The following is a 22599-nucleotide window of genomic DNA, read 5'->3' on the forward strand; positions in this document are numbered from 1 at the left end:
CTGTCCATGACGGATCCGCACAAAACGCGAGTGTGAAAGTAGCCTTAGCTAAGCCACCTTATTACTGTTACTTTTTCATCCTAATACATTTAGGGTAGTTTCACACTTGCGTTAAACTTTTCCAGTATTGAGTTACATCCTAGGGCTCAATACCGTAAAAAAAAACTGATCAGTTTTATCCTAATGCATTCTGAATGGAGAGCAATCCGTTCAGTATGCATCAGGATGTCTTCAGTTCAGTCACTGTACGTTTTTTGGACGGAGAAAATACCACAGCATGCTGCGGCATTTTCCCCGTCCAAAATTCCAGAACACTTGCCAGAATGCCGGATCCAGCATTATTTTCCATTGAAATTCATTAATGCCAAATCCGCCCCAAAGTGTTCTGGAAAAACCGATCCGGTTTTGCGGTCTGCGCATGCGCAGACCTTTAACCACCTCAGCCCCCCTAGCTTAAACACCCTTAATGACCAGGCCACTTTTTACACTTCTGACCTACACTACTTTCACTGTTTATTGCTCGGTCATGCAACTTACCACCCAAATGAATTTTAGCTCCTTTTCTTCTCACTAATAGAGCTTTCATTTGGTGGTATTTCATTGCTGCTGACATTTTTACTTTTTTTGTTATTAATCGAAATTTAACAATTTTTTTTGCAAAAAAATGACATTTTTCACTTTCAGTTGTAAAATTTTGCAAAAAAAATGACATCCATATATATTTTTTTCTCTAAATTTATTGTTCTACATGTCTTTGATAAAAAAAATAATGTTTGGGTAAAAAAAAAAAATGGTTTGGGTAAAAGTTATAGCGTTTACAAACTATGGTACAAAAATGTGAATTTCCGCTTTTTGAAGCAGCTCTGACTTTCTGAGCACCTGTCATGTTTCCTGAGGTTCTACAATGCCCAGACAGTACAAACACCCCACAAATGACCCCATTTCGGAAGGTAGACACCCTAAGGTATTCGCTGATTGGCATAGTGAGTTCATAGAACTTTTTATTTTTTGTCACAAGTTAGCGGAAAATTATGTTGTTTTTTTTTTTTTTTTTCCCCTTACAAAGTCTCATATTCCACTAACTTGTGACAAAAAATAAAAAATTCTAGGAACTCGCCATGCCCCTCACGAAATACCTTGGGGAGTCTTCTTTCCAAAATGGGGTCACTTGTGGGGTAGTTATACTGCCCTGGCAATTTAGGGGCCCTAATGTGTGGGAAGTATTTTGAAATCAAAATGTGTAAAAAATGACCTGTGAAATCCTAAAGGTCCTCTTTGGAATGTGGGCCCCTTTGCCCACCTAGGCTGCAAAAAAGTGTCACACATGTGGTATCGCCGTACTCAGGAGAAGTTGGGCAATGTGTTTTGGGGTGTCATTTTACATATACCCATGCTGGGTGAGAGAAATATCTCGGCAAAAGACAACTTTTCCCATTTTTTTATACAAAGTTGGCATTTGACCAAGATATTTATCTCACCCAGCATGGGTATATGTAAAATGACACCCCAAAACACATTGCCCAACTTCTCCTGAGTACGGCGATACCACATGTGTGACACTTTTTTGCATCCTAGATGCACAAAGGGGCCCAAATTCCTTTTATGAGGGCATTTTTAGACATTTGGATCCCAGACTCACGCTTTAGGGCCCCTAAAATGCCAGGGCAGTATAAATACCCCACATGTGACCCCATTTTGGAAAGAAGACACCCCAAGGTATTCAATGAGGGGCATGGCGAGTTCATAGAAATTTTTTTCTCACAAAGTCTCCCTTTCCGCTAACTTGGGACAAAAATTTCAGTCTTTCATGGACTCAATATGCCCCTCACGGAATACCTTGGGGTGTCTTCTTTCCGATATGGGGTCACATGTGGGGTATTTATACTGCCCTGGCATTTTAGGGGCCCTAAAGCATGAGAAGAAGTCTGGAATATAAAGGTCTAAAAAGTTTTACGCATTTGGATTCCGTGAGGGGTATGGTGAGTTCATGTGAGATTTTATTTTTTGACACAAGTTAGTGGAATATGAGACTTTGTAAGAAAAAAAAAAAAAAAAAAAAAACAATTTCCGCTAACTTGGGCCAAAAAAAAATGTCTGAATGGAGCTTTACAGGGGGGTGATCAATGACAGGGGGGTGATCAGAGAGTCTACATGGGGTGATCACCCCCCTGTCATTGATCACCCCCCTGTAAGGCTCCATTCAGATGTCCGTATGTGTTTTGCGGATCCGATCCATGTATCCGTAAAAAACATACAGACGTCTGAATAGAGCCTTACAGGGGGGGTGAGCAATGACAGGGGGGTGATCAGGGAGTCTATATGGGGTGATCAGGGGTGAATAAGTGACCGGGAAGGGGGGGTGTAGTGTAGTGGTGTTTGGTGCTACTTATTACTGAGCTGCCTGTGTCCTCTGGTGGTCGATCCAAGCAAAAGGGACCACCAGAGGACCAGGTAGCAGGTATATTAGACGCTGTTATCAAAACAGCATCTAATATACCTGTTAGGGGTTAAAAAAAATCGCATCTCCAGCCTGCCAGCAAACGATCGCTGGCAGGCTGGAGATCCACTCGCTTACCTTCCGATCCTGTTCACAGGAAATATCGCGTCTCGCGAGATGACGCGTATATGCATGACTGTGCGCAGAACTGCCACCTCCGGAACGCGATCCTGCGTTAGGCGGTTAAGAATGTGAAAAAGAAATACCGGATCCGTTTTTCCAGATGACAAACGGAGACACAGATCCGGTAATGCAATGCATTTGTAAGATGGATCCGCATCCGGATCAGTCTACAAATGGTATCCGTTTGCATACAGATTGCCGGATCCGGCAAGCAGTTCCGGCGACGGAACTGCCTGCCGGAATCCAACAACGCAAGTGTGAAAGTACCCTGAGAATATCTAAGGTGCCATTACATGGGTCATTAGCGGCCATGATATGACACTCATCACTGTGCCACAGCCTGAAAAGGTCTAGGGGCAGCGGGCAATTAGCAGTAAATTACCAGCGGTACTCACGCAGTCCCTTAACAGCACCCTTAAAAGGGTTGTCTGCCAATCAACTGTATGAAGAGAACACACCTAGTGATTGTTCTGGTCACTGTTTACTTGCACGCCATTGATGGATCAATGGGACGGCTCCGTTCTAAGTCGCTTGAATAGAGCTATCCAAGTGGAGTGCAAGGGACAGAGTAACTGTAATTATCCTGCTCACCGCTGCAATGTCGAAGGCGAGCAGATAAAGAGTTAAGAGGATGCATCTTACAGATGTTCAGCAGGGGTGCTGGCAGTCAGGCACCTGCCGATCTGATACTGATGACCTATCCTGAGGAAAGGTCATCAATGCAAGATAAGCAGACAACCCCTTTAATTATATTGAACAATATAAATAAAATTAGCTATGAGGCATTGATATGTCAGTTCTTGCATGGAATACACTCAGTAGGGTTTTTATAGCTTCCCTATGAAGCACTGGGAGCCCATATCTTGTTCTCTACACAAAATTTAAGATATCTAACACTGTTGGATTAGAAGAAATAGTTTATTAGAGTGGAGTGCTTTGCTTGAAAGTTTATAAAATTATTGATGATAAAAATAAAAAATAACTTAATGCCATTAAAAAAAAACTGCAGACACAGAGTAACACAGGTGTATAAAGTCAAATCCAAAAGCCATCTTCAGGCGTTAAGGCCACAGGTTTTAAGTGTTTTTCTTCTTAATGCTGAAAAGAAAGAACAAAATACTAATGGTTAGAATATTAGGAAATGAACGCAGTGGAACATATCCCAGAGGAAGGCTATATTAGAGGGGTTCTGTATATTTATCCATGTAACTGTACCTGTATCACAGAATATTAACATATGAAACCTTTTTGAGAAGACTACATAATACTGCATCGTAAAATGGTCGGCTAGAGGGCAGTTCTCTGAAAGAAGATGATCAGTATGCATTGTATATGATGGAACTCATATCTAGTCAGTATAAATGGGTGGTCTTGTTGAAGAGGCTCTTCGAGGTGTACCGATGATAGCTCAGAGCATGTGCAGTACATCTGGGAGGCCGTTGCCAACAGCAGGGAGTACACTGCTCAAGCGCTGGACCATGAGGGACCAATGTCTATGCAAGATTTCAATTAGGAAATCAGTGATGTTGGTAAAGGCTGGTACTGTCATCAGGGCGAAAAGATAGGAATTGGGTAAGGTTTAAAAATGAGACCTGGAGCACCTGTCGGGACTGCCCTTGGGGTACTTGTCACCACATTTTCCCATTTGCATACCGGCAATATAAAAAAATAAAAAAAAACTCTTTAGAGATAACCTTTATCTGGTCCTGACATTACAATAAAGTACCTGGCAGTGTAAGGCATATTGATGAGATGTGATATTGCTTAATTTTTTTCCCCAATGGGCTGCTCCGTTCCCCCGCTGTGACCCATCAGTACAAGGAGGAGGAGACGTCCGTGTTTCTCAGGGGACATCTCCTTCACCCTGGCTGAAGAAAAAAAAAAAAAAAAAATCTCACCTTCTCCGACGCCACCTCAGAAACACAGCCATCTTCTCCTCCCTGTACCGATGGTATGGATTATCATACAGGGTGGGAAACCATAACGGGGGGCAGAGTGGGGGAACGGAGAAGCCCATCGTAAGAAATAAAATAAGCAATATCACATCTCCTCAATATGCCCTACTGTGGAACGTACTTATATTGTAATGTCAGGACCGGTGAAAGGTCCTCTTTAAAGGAATATTCCAATTTTGTGAAATTGCAGAATTTTTTAACAAGATTAATGCAATATATTTTCTACTGTACTTTTATAACAATTTGCAGTTTTCACACTCTCGGATCACACAGGTACACTGTAAAGTTATTTTCTCCCTTTGTAGCCAGCAGGCACCAGTGTGATTAAGTGTTGAGGACAGGGTCTGTCCGACCTGTAGTCACAAAAGGTCTACAAATTCAGTAATACTTGGTGTGGATATATTATGGGGCAGTTACCTTGCAGTTTACCAGGTTTAGCACATCTCCATACACTCTGTTAAACAATTCTTCCCTTGTACTTGTCCCATCAAGTTGTTCTAAAACAAAAGTGAACAAGTGTTTGTCAAATCACCTATTTCTATTCACCCAATTCCTAAACTTGCACAGAGAAAATGAACACTTACCCACAATTACATTCATTTCCTCCATGATATTTGCGTGCTTCACATACATTGGCCAGACATGGCCATCAAAAAGTCCCGGTGGATCTGGAACAGTGTAATTTCTGGAACTGTAACAAATGAGACACTGAAGATCAGAAGGGGCTACATTTGTAGAATAAAACTCTAGAGGAGTTTATATAAATAAAAGATCAAAATTCCGCAAGCTAGATGAAAGTCGTCTCCCAACTTTTCAACAAATTTGGCCCCTTATTCTCATTCTGATGGTCCTATGAAGGGAAGCATACTTACCTGCTCCCCGCCATTTAGTTCAGGCGCTCTGGTCCCTCTTGTCAACTTCTGCCATGGACAGGGGTCAAGTGTGCCGCTGCAGTCAATGACTGGCTGCATCTGTGACATGTCCCCCAACTGGCACATGACCCAGTGAGCAAGTATGTATGTTTCCCTCCACAGGTCCAGCGGGGAGGACCCAGATTTAGTTCAAAAGGTGGAAAATCCATTTAAGTCCCCATAGAAATTGCAATCAATTTATCTGACTATTGTAATCAAGCTTCTAGCCACCATATTGCTTGCAGAAATCACACTGGTCTTCCACAGAAGGAAGCTGCAGGGCAGTGTCACTACTTGGTGCCTTGGCCCGGAGGATCTCTCAGTCAGAACAGTAGATCACACAACATAAAGGAGATCTACTATTGTCACTTTGTGTAGATGTAAACTATTGCTATACAACAACCAAGACAAAGTCCAGTGGAGGTTTCTATATGTAGAAGGCCAGGAGTAGTAGTACTGGCTTCAGGCATCCTGATTCCATGTGAAACTCACATGAAAGGTTTTGGTTTTTCTAGCATATTATCCTTATAGATTCAGTTGGGGCCAGCAAATTCCAGTAAAATTACTTATATGGCATCCATCATTAACAAAATTGCACTGGATCCCCATTTGAAGCACTGCATAAAGGGGGTTTGGGAGTTAAGAACTCCCCTCTTAAAGTGTAACTGCCGTTTTATTTTTATTTGTGTAATGTGTAGGGGCAGTGATACTAACCATTTTTGTAATATACTTTAAATTACTGAAATAGTACATTTCTATTAATAGCTCTAAAGTGGCCCATTTTGAGCCTTAGCAACGCTCCTCTGTCTTCTGTTTACATAACTGTGGAGACTTGCTCAACACTGACTGTTTTGTAAACAGAAGACAGATGAGGTGTGCATACTTGGCTAAATTTGGTCAATAAGATTAAGAGATATGAAAGTATCCTATATAAACAGAGAAATATTGAGCAGAAATGGAATAAGGTTTGGGGGATTTGGAAGTTTTAAGTTTCCCTGCCTTCACCCCATCGCTATCCCTTCTCCATCTTTGTTGACGGAGGGGATAGGAGACGCATTGCAAGGGGAGGGATTAAGGTATAAAAAGAAGAAAATTAATAATGTCGTTGATTAATTTTGTATGGGAAATAACTGTGTTTTTTTTTACATTTTATTAGAAAGAAAAACCAAAGAAAGACAGGAGCGTGGCTAAGGCTCAAAATGGGCCACTTAAGAGCTATTTTCTAATAGAAATGTATGATTTCAGTAATTAAAGTATATTACAAAAATGGTTAACATCACTGCCCCTATACATTACACAAATAAAAATAGAACAGCAGTTACACTTTAACCTCCTAACAGTCACGTTAAAATTGGAAAACCCATCCAAGAATGTAACTTTTTTTATTGTAGATTTTTAATGTGTGTCTGCAGTAAATCTTGTAGGGATACAACTCAAGGTCATTATTGCATTTTTATCCCCTTAGTGACAATTAATTTTAGCCTTAAGGACCAATAATATTTCTCCACTTTGTGTTCTATAACTTGTCATAACTTTAATTTTGTTCTTCTATAATTTTTTTTTTTTGCAGGATTAGTTGTAGGTTTTTTATAAACCATTTTGGAGTATGTATAGTGTTTGTATTAAATAACTTTCTTTTTTTCTAGGGGGAAAGAAGAAAAAACAGGAATTTATTTATGGCGCTGACTGTGTGGTACAAATAATTTTATTATGCGAGTCCGTACAATGATAATGCCACTTTTTCTTTTCCTCCTGCAGCCTGTCAGCTCTGCAACTGCTCCCCTCCTCCAGACTGCTGACATCTCCTGAATGGTAGCAGCTAGAAGCATGTAACTGGTCTTGCTAGCTGGCATTCCAAGCTTTCAAACAATGCCAGAAAGACTGCATTATCTTCAATACATGGGAAGATATCACTGTTAGAATTTGGGATGCAGTGAACACAGATGAAAGTAAAAGCAGGTTTTACCCACGAATATTCCCTACTGTTTAGCTTGGACTTTAGCTGTCATTTTGGAATGCCAGCTTTCAAAAAAGACCAGTTCCATGCTTCTAGCTGCGACCATTCAGGAGATAGCAGCATCTAAAGCAGCCCTACCCCCTCTACTTCTGCCCAAGCTGAACAGTTACCGGTAAGTGGTTAAATCCCTGAGGATTCAACGCAGATGTTCCAGCAGTTTCCCTCCCGTCTTTGCTTATAGACTGCCAGCGACTTGCCGTATCAGCACATTGCCACTGCAGCCATGTGCCGCACTTTGCATTACCAAACAGTCATTACTGGCAGCCTGTAAACATAGACCAGTAGGGGATTGAGGAGAGGTGCATGGTTTTATTTTAATATTTTCATTTTTTTTCCCCCTCCAACTTTCAGACCCCCTTTAAATGGGTTGTCCGGGTTCAGAGCTGAACCCGGACATACCTCCATTTTCACCCAGGCAGCCCCCCTGACTTGAGCATCGGAGCAGTTCATGATCCGATGCTCTCCTTTGCCCTGCGCTAAATCGCGCAAGGCAAAGGCATTTTTAGGAGTTCCGGTGATGTATCGGGGCTCTCCATGGGGCTGCCAGGAAGCCAGGTGACGTCACCGGCACTGATGGGTGGGATTTAGCACTGCCCTAGCCAGTAAAACGGCTAGGGCAGCGCTAAAGCCCGCCCATCAGAGCCGGTGACGTCACCGAACACACTGCCGGGCGGAAGTTTCCACCTGGCAGTGTGTTATGATAAACAAAAGAGCCCTTGCCCTGCGTGATCTAGCGCAGGGCAAGGGAGTGCATCGGAGCATGAGATGCTCCGATGCTAGCCTGAGGGATGCTGCTGGGCTGAAAATAAGGGTATGTGCGGGTTCAGCTCTGAACCCGGACAACCCCTTTAAGTCATGCTGTAGTGCAACAGCTTATGTAGATTCAAAGAATCTACAAGATGCAAGAACGGAAGGCTTCATGTAAATGATCTCCACCTCTTTTTACATGGGACTTTTGGTGTCCAACTAAAGGCGGGTAAAACAGTTTTTATAGTCACATGTCAAAGCAGCCAAAAAGCCATGCGCTGCTTGCAAGTCAAAAGGAGGAATAGAGGTCAAAAGAAAATACGTAATATCTTAATAAGGGATCTGGAACACGTTATCTGCAGGACAAATACATGAGCCGGAATGCAGACATCATCATTCTAGGAAACACTTGAATACAGAACACAAAATTCACAATGTTTTATCTCATCCCTAAATCTCCACTCTCCTTCAGGACAGTCATCTGTATGCAGACATGCTCTCTACAGCGGTGGTGCAGTATGCTCTACAGCTGGGTAACCCCATCAATCCCACCAGTGCCTTGGATTACAAATATTTCAGCTGTTTTTTGGGTGATAAGAAAACACATGTTCTATGCTATTCTGGTACATAAAGTCTCTAGATAGGAAAGGTCATCACGTCACATTGTTTTAAACTATACCAAGGAATGACTAAGCGAGCTCCGATACCATAGTGCCAGGGCCAATGGTACGGTATCCACTGTACAAAAAGAGGACAACTGCGAATATATGGCTATTTATATAGTAAGTGAATGTGATCACTCCTCTCACCGCAGTATTTCACATTCACGTTGCCAGAATGCTGACAGCAAAAAGTCTCACCCTCCTGTCCACTAGCAGCTGTCTCCTGTGATATAGCACAGTGCCACGTCCTGGCATTAACTCTGTGAATGCCAAAATCGCAAATCCGTGTAGTGCTATCACAGCCAATAATACATGAGTGTCAATGGATCAATTATATCAATTATAACATTATTAGTCTAAAACCACATGAGGCGGGGTGTTGCATGCAGATTTGTTGCAAATTTCCCCCTGTGCGTTGCAAAAGTTGAAACCTGCATCAGGAATTCGCAACATAAGCTGACATGCTGCAGATTTAAAATCCACACCACTGGTCATGTTATGCTGCAGATATTCCACTTTCATGCAAATCTGCAGCATTTATGGCACGTGTGAAAATAATAGGTTTAGACAAGAGGGTGTTCATTCTGGGAAACAGGCTCCATGTGTAAGCCCTATTTCCCAGCCTGAATGCTGCTCGTGACACACGGCATTACACTGATTTATAAAGCGGTGTGTCTCTGCCCGACATCTGCTGTAATTAATTGCACTCGCATAAAGCTGTCAGTACAGTTCATTACAGCGGAGCCTTATAAATGATTATAATTAGGTGCCCCAATAGCAGCATTCAGACTGGGAAATGACGCTTACACATTGAGAGTGTTTCCTGGAATGAACACGCTCGTCTGAAACTAGCCTAACGTTTGCATTGGCATAAAAGGGGAAAAAGGACATTTCCTGTCCCATCCCATGAACACTGATGTAATGAGCATTCATTATAAGATGGGTGACAACAGACGACATCCTGCCACAGCATCCCTAACCCCCCCGACTGCTAATGGTTTCCTGCTGGACAGACATGAAAAGCTACAGTGTAAGGACCAATGAGGAACTCCAAGGATCAAGCTGAAAGGGATATTGCAGATTGTAGAACATGAGCGATTCACTAAAATATACATACAAACAAGTGCATTTACCTCCTTCTTTTCTTGCATTCGTCGTAGGGTATGGAAATAAAATATCGGTGTGTAAATAACTCAATCAGTGGTCTGCAATGTAAAAAAGAAAATATATGAATCAAAACTAACATTTCAACAAGCGCTATATGGAAGTTTTATTATACAATTATATATTATACAAAACTAGAATGTATAGCCTAAGATCTGATATTCTACACCCAACAAGTAGGTGGCTTTTATTAGTCACACACATTGCAAAATGCACGCCAACTCTCCCTGCGCAGTCTGATATTGCCACCATGGAGCACATAGGGACAACCTGGTAACACCCAGATGTCCAGTTCTTCATTGGTTTCCAAGAAAGTTCTGCGAAAAAAATACTCCAGATGTCTTATTTCATGGGAATATAATTATGTCCTAAACAAACATGTCAGGAGAGGGGACAGGTCCCCTTTAACATACTAGTCCACAGCATATAAAGAAAACAAGGACGTTTCAAACAGTCAGGCAGATGAACATCCCCAAAGCATAAGGTCCTTGGCTTAGGGGGCAGACCCATGGATACTGCTGTATTACAGATCTGTGTTGTAGAGATCCACACTACACAGCCATAGCCTGCTATAGAGCAGAAGTACAGCCCTATGCCTCGGATTTTATACAAATGCACAGAGGTTTTTCCTTACGGATTCAAAAGGAATCCGCTAAAAACCATTGCAGCATGCTGTATTACAGAAGCATTCTTCCCTAGAAGCAGTCCAGAAGGAGAATCACAATACAGAACCGCTTCTAGGATGGAATATGATGCCATATGGAGAAATGCATATGGGGCAATACTCAGGACTGTGTGGACCATAAAGGGTCTGCCACCATACTGTGCAGCGTGCACGAGACTTTATTACTACAAGATTATAGTCTTTGCCTTGCAGGCAGAATTTATATATGATCTTTATGTCAGAAGCTACTGTATAGGCATACATCAGTCAATGACTCCCCAAATTTTTTTTTTTTTTTTAAAGGTCGGCTGACGCATACCAGCCCAACATTTGCCAAGGCACCCTCTTGCCATATGCTGGGTACATAGGGTCCACGGATGCATCTTGTTGTGTTCGTCAGGAGCTTTCCCTATACACACAGCCAAAGGAGAAAAAACTAAACACTTACTCATAGGTGTACAGAAGAAAACCTTCCACAATCAGGATATGAAAAGGCTCCTTCTCCTCGGTTCCTTCAGAGGTCTCACTATCCAGACTGTTGTTAACACCATGGGATCGCTCAAACTTCACAGGATCCTTTTTCCAGGCTGCAATGGTTTCAATCATGGCTTCAATATCCAAAGCACCTATCACTAGAAAGGAGCGAAACACAAAAGTGTCGGAACGTTGGACTCTACAGAGGGAACTCGTGTTTCATGAATTTGCTAGCAGCAGCAGCCGCCTTCCGTTATGTGAGGGGAGTGTAGCAGCGGCACCTTCTTACCATCATACTGCTTAAATCCATCTTCCACTGAGATCTGGTCCTGAGGCTGAAACAGTGAAAAATATACAAGAGCATTGTCTATATAAAACCGTAACATACAGCAGACTGACAGAAGCGTTTTGGTGTCCGTCTGACGAACCTGAGCCAAACGGATCCGTCCTGACACATAATGAAAGTCAATGGGGACGGATCCGTTTTCACTGACACAATAGAAAACAAATCCGTCCCCCATTGACATTCAATGGTGATCAAGACGGATCCGTTTTGGCTATGTTAAAGATAATACAAACGGATCCGTTCTGAACGGATGCATGCGGTTGTACTATCTGAACGGATGCATTTGTGCAGATCCGCACCAAACGCGAGCGTGAAAGTAGCCTAAAAAGAGAATAATTCACATCATTACCTTGAAGAAGTCATCTTGATGCACAACGCAACAGTTGGGCAGAGATTTTATTAATCTGTTTGTCAGAGTGGTCTTCCCACCGTTGGTAACGCTAAAACAAGAAGAAACATCTAGATGAGATTCAGTATACTTAGTGGAAATAATTCTATTCCGGCCCCACATGTTATATTACGAGATCAGGTACAGTGCATTCAGAAAGTCTTCAGACCTTTTTTCACATTTTGCGGCCTTATGCTTACTAATGTCACGTTTTCCCCATCATTCTGCACTCACTAGCCCATAATGACAAAGTGAAAACAGAATTATTATTTTTTTCAAATTTATTAAAAAGGAAAAACTAAAATTAAATTAAAATGTAGTCACTACTTTTGACCATGCTAAACAGGTGGGTAGGGGCTGGGTAGATACCTTGTGTGGGGTTTTTTTCATCAGTAGTGAGAACCAGGGTGGATTTGATTTAAATCACTAGTCAGAAAGGCTTGATTTAAATCATAGTTTTCTACATAAAGACCAATTCTTACTGGTATAACTTATAATATGCAAGTAGATGAAGATTTTTAGAATAACAACTTTTCATATTAGTTTGATTAGGTTGATTCTGTATTCATAGGTTTGTAGAAGTTAGGATTAAAGGGGTTCTGCACTTTGTTTTAACTAATGATCTATCTACGTCACGACTAGTATCAACTAGCGTGGGCACAGCTAAGCTCCATTCAAGTGAACAGAGCTTAGCCCCGCCCACGCTAGTTGATACTAGTCGTGACGTCAGTGGGCCGGCGGTAAACAGTGAGAAGACTGGAGGATAGATCATCAGTTTAAACAAATTGCAGAACCCCTTTAAGGTCTTTTTCTCAACTCTGTTCCTGTTATAACATTTTTGCTGTGAAGAAGAGGCATGTGATCTCTGCTGAGTGAAATTCAGTTTTGAGAACTGCAAAAGTAAACCAAGCATCTGTGATAATATCTTGTAGGCAGAGAAACTGCCCAATAATCTTACAAAAACCTCTGGAAGTGCATGACATTGTGAATGGATTAATGGAATTTATTTACCAAAAAAATTTAACATATACAGCCTTATTCTACATAATTAAAAAACAAATCTTTATTTCATGATGGAATAACCTTTGGATGGTAATATATTTTCCTCAAAAAGCATTTTATATTAAAAAAAAAATCCAATAAAAAAAATATATATTATTATTATTTATTTATTTTTAAATCAGATTTTTATCCACCCTGGTGGGAACAAGAACTTCTATTGTGCCAAATTCTGATCCTGCAAGTGCCTAATATGGGACTTCACTATGAAGTGCTCCCTGCATTGAGCTGCTTCACAGCCCCTCCTCCTTGAGGGAGGGATTGTGAAGCAGCTTAATGGACAGAGCACTTCATAGTAGCTCCACCTCCTGGGTACTTAAAAAGGCAGAATAAAACTTCATATTCACACTGCTCCTGAAGAGAAAATGTCATAAAAAGGTATGTTTCTAATTCTCTCCCAATCCATACCTAGTGCTCTCTACAGCTTAGCATGGACAAAACTGCTGACAGATTCAGCAAGTTGTCCAGCTCACCCAATTTCATCCTGTGGTTCAATGCGCGGAGCAGACCTAAGCCAGTCCAGACATCAGAACGTGTAGAAAAATGGAGGCTCCAGCACTCGTGGTAAAGTTTTGTCAATCCCGGTCTTTATTGCACCAAATTGTATATACAAGTACAGTGGCACCCCTCTTCACTCCCCCAGATTAACACGTTTCAAACTGTTCAGTTCTTAGGATTATGACTAAGAACTGAACAGTTCGAAACGCGTTAATCTGGGGGAGTGAAGAGGGGTGCCACTGTACTTGTATATACAATTTGGTGCAATAAAGACCGGGATTGACAAAACTTTACCACGAGTGCTGGAGCCTCCATTTTTCTACACGTTATGCTAAAAGATTCCCTTTAACTGCTTATCTGCATATGGACTAAAAGTACTTTTTCTCCAGAATAAATCTAGCTCTACAAGTTAGTGTGCCTGGTTTAACAGTAAATTCCCTTTAATGGCTAAAAGTATGGAGGGGGTGTGTACTTTTGGTACACATTTGACGAGTATAAACCAAGATCACACAGTCCCAACTACACTTTTAAATGTAACAGTGCACAGTTATGGTATTTAAAGAAAAAAAACGATTTATGGTAGACTTATGCTATTGGCATGGCCAGACCAACAGAGCGCCGATAACATGCCAAGGAGGACAGTAAACCTTGAACTACTCTAGCAACCTCAAAAGGAATTACCTGGCCTTTTTAAAAAAAAAAAATTAATAAAAAAAATACTTTATTCACCTCAGTGGCAATGGCGTCTTGAGGCTATGCTGCCCATATATATATATATATATATATATATATATATATATATATATATATAAAAATATATATATATATATAAAAATATATAAAAAAAAACACACACACACAAATTCTGATATAAAAAATAAAGAACTATGGATGCTAAAACTTAGTACTGCCGGCAGGATCTTCACATGTAACTAGTAACCTTGGCACGGCCATGGTAAGCAATATTATTAATTACTGGGAAATACAGTAGATGAAAGATCTGGTGCTAATTAATAATGAAATATCACAATCAAAGAGCACCAAGCAGCAAACCAACAGACAGAACTTTACAGAATCATGAATATTAGAATGTCCTTTAATTCCGACTGATGGTTAAGAGAAGTTGCGATATGTAAATGACATACTGACCCTAGAGGTCCTAGATCAATAATTGCTTTGATCATGGTAACATGGACAAGCTCCATGAAAGGCAGGCTCAGCGAGAGACTTTGACATTAAAGAACTCGGCAGAGGAGACACCATTGTCTGGATTTCCTCATAGAAATCAACAAGCAACGACTCATTGTTCTGCAGCCTAGTAACAAAGTCAACATTTTACAGAGCGTCTCTGCCTTAAAGGGAAATCAGCCATCTTGAAAATGCAGCGCATTCTGCAGGCAGCACATTATAGAGCAGGAGGGGCTGAGCAGACTAAGTCTACTTTCACACTCCCGTTTTGGAACGCTTGTGAGAGCCCTGAACGGATCTCTCAAACGGAAAGCCAAAACGCATCAGTTTTGCCGTAATGCATTCTGAATGGAAAAGGATCTGCTCAGAATGCATCAGTTTGGCTCTGTTCCGTTTCTATTCCGCTTTGGAGGCGGACACCAAAACGCTGCTTGCAGTGTTTGGGTGTCCATCTGACGAAACTGAGCCAAACGGATCCGTTCTGACACACAACGTAAGTCAATGGGGACAGATCTGTTTTCACTGAAACAATCGGGCACAATAGAAAACGGATCCGTCCTCCATTGACTTTCAATAGTGTTTAAGACGGATCTGTCTTGGCTATGTTAAAGGGGTTCTGCAGTTTGTTTAAACTGATGCTCTATCCTCTGGATAGATCATCAGCATCGGATCGGCGGGGATCCGACAGCAGGGACCCATGCCGATCAGTTGTTTGAGAAGGCAGCGGCGCTCCAGTAGCGCCGCGGCCTTCTCACTGTTTACCGCAGGCCCAGTGACGTCACAACCAGTATCAACTAGCGTGGGCGGGGCTAAGCTCTGTTCACTTGAATGGAGCTTAGCCACGCCAAGGCCATTGATACTAGTTGTGACGTCACTGGGCCTGCGGTAAACAGCGAGAAGGCCACGGCACTACTGCCAGCACCGCTGCCTTCTCAAACAGCTGATCGGCAGGGGTCTCGGGTGTCGGACCCCCGCCGATCAGATGCTGATGATCTATCCAGAGGATAGATCATCAGTTGAAACAAACTGCAGAACCCCTTTAAAGATAATACAAACAGATCCGTTCTGAACGGATGCAGGCGGTTGCATTATCTGAACAGATCCGTCCATGACGGATCCGCACAAAACACAAGTGTGAAAGTAGCCCAATATGTAGTTTCATGAAAAAAGATTTAAAGGGGTTATCCAAGTCTAAAAATACTCCCCACAATGCCCAGGCCCCTCCTATACTTAACCCATTGCCCGGCACCCGCGTCATCCTGCACGGACGCCGGATGTTTTGATCCACACGACGGGGTCCAGTCTGCCTAGCATCATGGGTGATGTCATCAATAAAAAAAAATCCAGAAAACCCCTTTAAAGAGGACCTAACTAACTATACAGACATGGAGAGCGGCGCCCAGGGATCCCCCTGCACTTACTGTTATCCCCGGGCGCGAGTCTTTTCCCATAAAACTATACACCAATCTGCTCAGCTCCTCTCGCTCTATAACCTGCAGCTCACACCCAGTGATTAGTTTGAATTTTCATGTAACCATTCGAATCTGAGCAATTATCGTCTTATGTAATATTGTGCAATTACTGAATAAATCAGTCATTTTCCATGGATCAGATGAGAGAGATTTATCAAAACTGGCATAAATGAAAGCGGACAGTTGTCCATAACAACCAATCAGATTGCCCCTTTCATTTTTCAGAGCTCCATTGGAAAATGAAAGTTGGAATCTGATTGGTTGCTATGGACAACTAAGCAGGGCTCCAGATGGCGACCAAAACGGTCGCCAATGCGCCTTAAAATTTGCAGATGGCGACAAGACTTTTTAGTCTTGTCGCCATTTGCGACTGGACCGCCGCAATCCTGCGCAGCCTAAGTTCTCTTCAGTAGCACAGTGGAGAAGGAAGGAGTCCCTCCCTCTCCACTGTGACGCGGCCGCCACTACCACCAATGGGGAGATAGCAGGGAGGAGGAGGGGAGGAGCTGTCGCCACTGCGCCACTAATGAATGTAAAACATAAGTATAGGCAGCGGTATCACAGACCCGGCCTCAATAACAGGGCATGCGATATGCGGCAATTAACCCCTCAGGTGCCACAGATCGCATGCCCTGTTATTGAGGCCGGGTGCGGGGTCTATGATACCGGTGCAGACAATTGTATAAAGGAGTTAAAGAGGACCTTTCATGGGTCCAAAGAATATGAACTTAGTAGCAGGCTGCATAGAGCGGCGCCCAGGGATCTAAGTGCAGAAAAAAAAACTCCCTCGCTCTGAGCTCTGCGCTGTGATTGGACAGCGCTGCTGTCAGGGAGAAGGAGAGGCACTGGCGTCTCCTCCTCCTTGCTCTGAATGTTGAAGATACCGGGGGCCACAGCGGGAGAACGGAGCGGCGCCCAGGAATAATAGTAAGTGCACTAAGACCCCTGGGCGCCGCTCTATGCAGCCTGCTACTAAGTTGTCCTCTTTAATTACATTCATTGGTGGTGCAGTGCGCCCCCCCCCCCCCCAAAGCCTCTCCACCCCCCTTATCACTGGCCACAAGTCTCCCCCCCCCCCCATTATCACTGGCCACAAGTCGTCGCCCCCCCCCATTGTTATATGGTTGCCACAGGGTCCCATCCCCTCCAGTGGTGGCAGTGGCAGATTACAATGCTGGGGCTCAGATTGTTACCATGGCAGCCAGGACGCTACTGAAGCCCTGGCTGCCATGTTCAGCTCCCTGCTGCTGTGTGCACAGAGCCCAGGGCAGCAGGGAGATGTGAGAGATCCTATTCACTCTGATAGAGCTCTATCAGGGTGAATAGCACAAGGGATGAAAAGATCCAAGTTCTAGTCCCTAAGGGAAGAAATGGTTATTAAATAAAAAGTAAAAAAAAAACAAAAAAAAAAAAAACACCAAAATACTAAAAGTTTAAATGGCTTCCTTCCCAGTTTTACATATAAAATTTACAAACAATAAAGAATAAACATATTAGATATCGCCACGTCCCAAAAAGTGTGAGCTATTAAAATATAAAAAAATGTTTCCGCTCGGTGAAGGCCGTAACAGAAAAAAAATAACTCTAAACCACGCAATTCGCCATTTTTTGTCACCTTGTCCCCCAGAAGATGTCCCTAGATGTGAGAGGTATGTGGTGCTGTATTCTCCTATATGTAGTGCTGGCTCACTACTGTGACCTGCGTCTCATCTTCTCAAAGTCCTTTTTTTTTTATTATATGCATTTTAAATTTGGCGACTAAAAAATGTAATTTGGCTCCTGGTCATTTTTTTGGTCTGGAGCACTGCTAAGCCAATTTTCCATTACACCAGTTTTGATAAATCTCCCTCTTAGCGATGATTCATTTCTGTTGTTGCTTGCCGAAAGGGGCGGACTGGGAAATAAAAGTGGCCCTGGAAAAAATACTAAAAAAGTGTCCCCATTTTGTAGTCAGGTCCAAATCGATGGAAGGCAGAGCCGGCAATGCCGCTCATTAATGAAAGAATATCTGCCTGTCTAAGGGAAATTTTAGCCTGTCCAGTGTGGAAAACAGGCTACGTGTGGGAGTATGATTACCTGTTATGGACACTGCTATAATGATTTATAATGCTGTGTGTCTCTGGCCGACCTCAACTCTAAAAGGTCCCTTTACAGGGGACAATGTACCAGCAGATTGCCGGGAGGGAAGCTTTCCTTCCTGACAACCTGCTGATCACTGGTGGAGGAGACCAATGCTATTACATGCTGCAGCGATCTCCTCCACAGTATGGGAAGGAGTGATCGCTAATGCCATCACTCTTTGCCATATTGACTTGCTTGGTGACACAGCACAAACTGCTGTCGGTAAACGATTCATTTGTGCGCACGCCAAAATATCGGCTTACCCTCTGAACGAGCGTTTTGCTTGTACTTTTTCACAGCCTGATCATCGCTATCAAGTGTTACTATGAACGCTCGTTAGCGATAATCTGTGTGATTAAAAACATGTCCTATTCCTGTCTGTTTTGCGGACAAGAATAGGCATTTCAAACATATAGGGAAATGTGCTGATCAGCAAAATACGGAAGGATGGAATGCACGTGGCCAGTATCCGTGTTTTGTAGAATTCCAGGCAGAGACACAAAGCATTATAAATCATTATACCGTACGGTCCTGTGAAAGACGGAGTGTCAAATAATGGTAATAGGACCTTTAAATCTGGACACTACAGTGGTACGTGGTCTGATCCCAGCTCAGTGTCGGTGATCCGGGGACAGCACATGCTGGATGATGCAAACTATCAGTCCAGTTACCACACAAGACGTGTCCTGAGAAAGGAGGGAAACATTATCACATCTTGCCAAGGCCACCACACCCACCAGGCACAGAAGTTACGTGTAACAGAGGAGGTGGTAAGGGACAATATTAATATAGACGTAGAAATTAAGAGAAATACATTGATTATATTATTCATTACGACTAACAGGACAGAAATATTCACAATCATGTATAATCAATCCTTATGACGTGACTGGATCCGAGAGTTGGTGCAGACGGCAAGAAAAGCCACTTAGATGGGACAGGAACCAGAAATACGGTGACATATGTACAACCTGATGACGTCATAGGACAGACACGTAGTCCAGAGGACATGGCCATAATTTGCATGCAATTAAATGACAGTCCCTCTACCCCAGTAAAACCATAGACTACAACACATCAGGATCTTTCGGCTGTAAGCCATGGAGCACTAAATCGCACACGCAGCAGCCAATCACAGCAGGGGGAGGCATGCTGGGCTTTACAGTCAGCCAACATGTAGCAGCAGCTGTTGCACAGCCTCATGTAGTTCGCGCTTGCGCAGTGACTCACCCGCCAATGCCCACGATGATCTGCATAATGTCTTCTTTCAGCGAAATCCACACACACGAAAATAAAAAAGATGGAAAGTGGTAAACCCTAGAGAAGAGCAGAGAGCAGAAGGGGACGAAGTCAACGTCAACTACTTGTAAAAGCCTCCATTTCGACCGGAGCAGCGCGGAGCACAACTTCTCACTTAGAACGGGAGATAAGGAAAGGACGTGCCTGGGCTGCGGAGGGGGGGCGCCAGGTGCGGCAGCCACTCCTATTGGCCGAAAGTGTGGGAGGGAGGAGCAACGTGACGTCATCTACTGCTGTCAGTGCAGCTCTGAGAGATGCTAGGACTCGGTGCCCGGCTGTCACAGGAGGGGAAGCCGCACGTGTCACAGTGCCGCACAGGAACCGCAAGTGCTGTGTCTGGTCACCATACTGAGACTGCTGCGCTGGGCAACCAGGGAATAAACGGGCTGTTCCAACTCTTCTGCTGGGGTCCTGGAGTTTTGTTCTGCGCTTTTCTGAAACTCCTTAGCAAGGGACATACTAAAAAAAGAAGAAGAGGAATGAAGAATATTATTTGTAAGACAAAGAATAGAAATATATTATATATAACTATAGGAAGCGGTATAATCAGCTCCATGTATTTATTAAAGATGGAAAGAACACATATTCCACATATACAGATGTATAGTGATTTCCTTGTACTTCCTAGATGGGGAATGACCAGGATATATGTGTAGTCTATAGTGGAAAGAACACATATTCCACATTAGTGATGAGCAGCATGGGCAATATTCGTTTTCACAATATTTCGCTAATTTTTAGCCTAACATTTGTGATAAATTTGCAAATTCTAGAACTCGTGATCTCCAGTCATTATTTTCTTGATTGCAATGTAATATGCGCGTATTGCGTGCACAATACAGGCATAGCTCACTTTTACATTTTTCAAGCTGCTAGAAGTTTCCTGGGACTGGAGAAAATGCACAGTACAGTAATTTCTATCACACTACCTAACACCCTCCACTGGAACCTATCAGCTACACTACATCACTATCTAACCTACAATGACTATCTGTATTATATATATGAGCTAACCACTAGCTGTAATAAATTATATATATATATATATATATATATATATATATATATATATATATATATATATATATGAGCTAACTATCTAAAGTAATTGGATACGGAATAGGATCCAGATGAAAGCACAGAGCACATCAATGACACTGCTCTCTCTCTCAGAACTGCAAAAAACTGCAGAAAATGGCTGCTGGGCAGGTTCTTATATAGTAAGGGGTAGGCAACTTTCCTATTGGTTGCTAGGGATGTTGCTAAGCTCAGACAAAGATATTGCAGCCTTCTCATTGGCCCACAAGCAAGAAGCAGGAGGGTACTGATGAAAAAAATAAATCTAGAATATTCGCGAAGATATAGCACTATATTCTACATCTTTGCGAATTCTCGAAGTGCCGATATTCGGGATAAAAATTCACAATTAGAATATTCACGATTAACACTATTTCACATATATAGGTGTATTGTGCATTCCCTATGCTTCCTAGAGGGGGTAATAAACAGGGTATATGTGTAGTCTATAGTGGAAAGAACACATATACAGGTGTATTGTGAATTCCTTGTACTTCCTAGATAGGGAATGAACAGGTGTGGGGATTTGCTCTGGTAGTTAGGATTAGCGGGTGTAGCACAGAAGCAAAGTACCAGTTCTTGGTTCAAAACATCAGTGTTTATTCACACATGAATGCAAAACAAAAACGCAAGTTGCTTGGTGATCGTTCACACACAAAGTTCATATACAAAACAGTCACCTTTTCTCCTGGGTGTTACTTCACACCCTGTTGGAAGTTCTGCCTTGTCAAGTCCATAGGCAGGTGTTAGGCGGCCTGTTCGCCCTCACAGCTGTCTGAGGCCTCCAGCCCGGCTCAAGCCGCAGATCCCAACACAGCCCTCAGATCAAAACTTACACACCTCCTGAACTCCACTGTCAGACAGAGGTAATCCTCTCCACCTGGCAGTGCTGGCTGGTTTTTATGCCTGGCAAAACCCAGCCTGGAACATGGGGAGTAGTCACCCACCCAGCTACTACTCCCAATAAGAGCCGTCCCGGATCAGCTATTATAGCCATACTAAGTATCAAGGTGTCAAACAGCAACTGCTGCTGACATATAAAAACCGGCTCTTACTCCACAGAGGCCAGGAACCTCGGTGACACATACCTATCATCCACGATGATTCCTTGTACCTTCTTACATACCTCCCCCCTTTGTTCAACCCTGAGGGGGTGAACACATGCCATACAGTATACTCAGGACAGGGCATCCGCGTTTCCCTGCAACCGGCCTGCCCTGTGTTCTACGGAGAATCAAAAATTTTGTGAGCAGCAACTGGTTGGTCTCTTGCTGCTGCTTATTACCCTCCCGTTGGTGCAGGTTAGTCTCTCGCTGCTGTAGATTAGCTTCCACGAGAGCCTTCACAACAGCCTCCATTTTGTCGTGGGGTACGGGTTGTAATACCACTAGTTTGATGTACGACATACATTTCGTGCCCAAAAATACAAACCAAAAAATATATCGGCGTTCACACCAGCCTCACTGTGCTTGCCCGCATCCTCCACCAAATGTGGGGATTCGCTCTGGTAGTTAGGATTAGCGGGTGCAGCACAGAGGCAAAGTACAAGATCTTGGTTCAAAACATCAGTGTTTATTCCCACGTGAAAGCAAAACAAAAACGCAAGTTGCTTGGGGATCATACACACACATGAAAAGTTCATATACAAATCAGTCACCTTTTATCCTGGGTGTTACTTCACACCCTGTTGGAAGTTCTGCCTTGTCAAGTCCACAGGCAGGCGTTAGGCGGCCTGTTCGCCCTCACAGGAGTCTGAGCCCTCCAGCCCGGCTCAAGCGCAGATCCCAACATAGCCCTCAGATCACAGCTCACAGACCTCCTAAGCTCCACTGTCAGACAGAGGTAATCCTCTCCACCTGGCAGTGCTGGCTGGTTTTTATGCCTGGCAAAACCCAGCCTGGAACATGGGGAGTAGTCACCCACCCAGCACTTTGACT

General features: G+C 43.0%; 1 protein-coding gene across 1 annotated transcript; it reads right to left on the bottom strand.

Annotated features, from left to right (window-relative positions):
• Positions 1-3519: 3519 nt before the first annotated feature.
• Positions 3520-19726, bottom strand: LOC120985847 (nicotinamide riboside kinase 2-like). The gene is made up of 8 exons (XM_040414032.1): positions 19517-19726; positions 11910-12000; positions 11504-11549; positions 11189-11372; positions 10046-10117; positions 5160-5266; positions 4993-5072; positions 3520-3718 (listed from the first exon to the last, which is right to left on the bottom strand). The coding sequence occupies exons 1-8, from the start codon at positions 19540-19542 to the stop codon at positions 3713-3715; spliced, it is 612 nt and encodes a 203-aa protein (XP_040269966.1). The 5' UTR covers positions 19543-19726; the 3' UTR covers positions 3520-3712.
• Positions 19727-22599: the final 2873 nt, after the last annotated feature.

This window comes from Bufo bufo, chromosome 1 (assembly GCF_905171765.1).
Source record: "Bufo bufo chromosome 1, aBufBuf1.1, whole genome shotgun sequence".
In the NCBI taxonomy this organism is placed as follows: Eukaryota; Metazoa; Chordata; class Amphibia; order Anura; family Bufonidae; genus Bufo; species Bufo bufo.

Coding starts and splice junctions, on each gene's coding strand:
- LOC120985847 (XM_040414032.1), bottom strand. CDS start 19,542: ATGCAGATCATCGTGGGCATTGGCGG. Junction 12,001..19,516: donor ATCATCGTGGGCATTGGCGG/GTGAGTCACTGC, acceptor TTCTTGTTTTAG/CGTTACCAACGGTGGGAAGA. Junction 5,073..5,159: donor GGAAATGAATGTAATTGTGG/GTAAGTGTTCAT, acceptor CTTTTGTTTTAG/AACAACTTGATGGGACAAGT.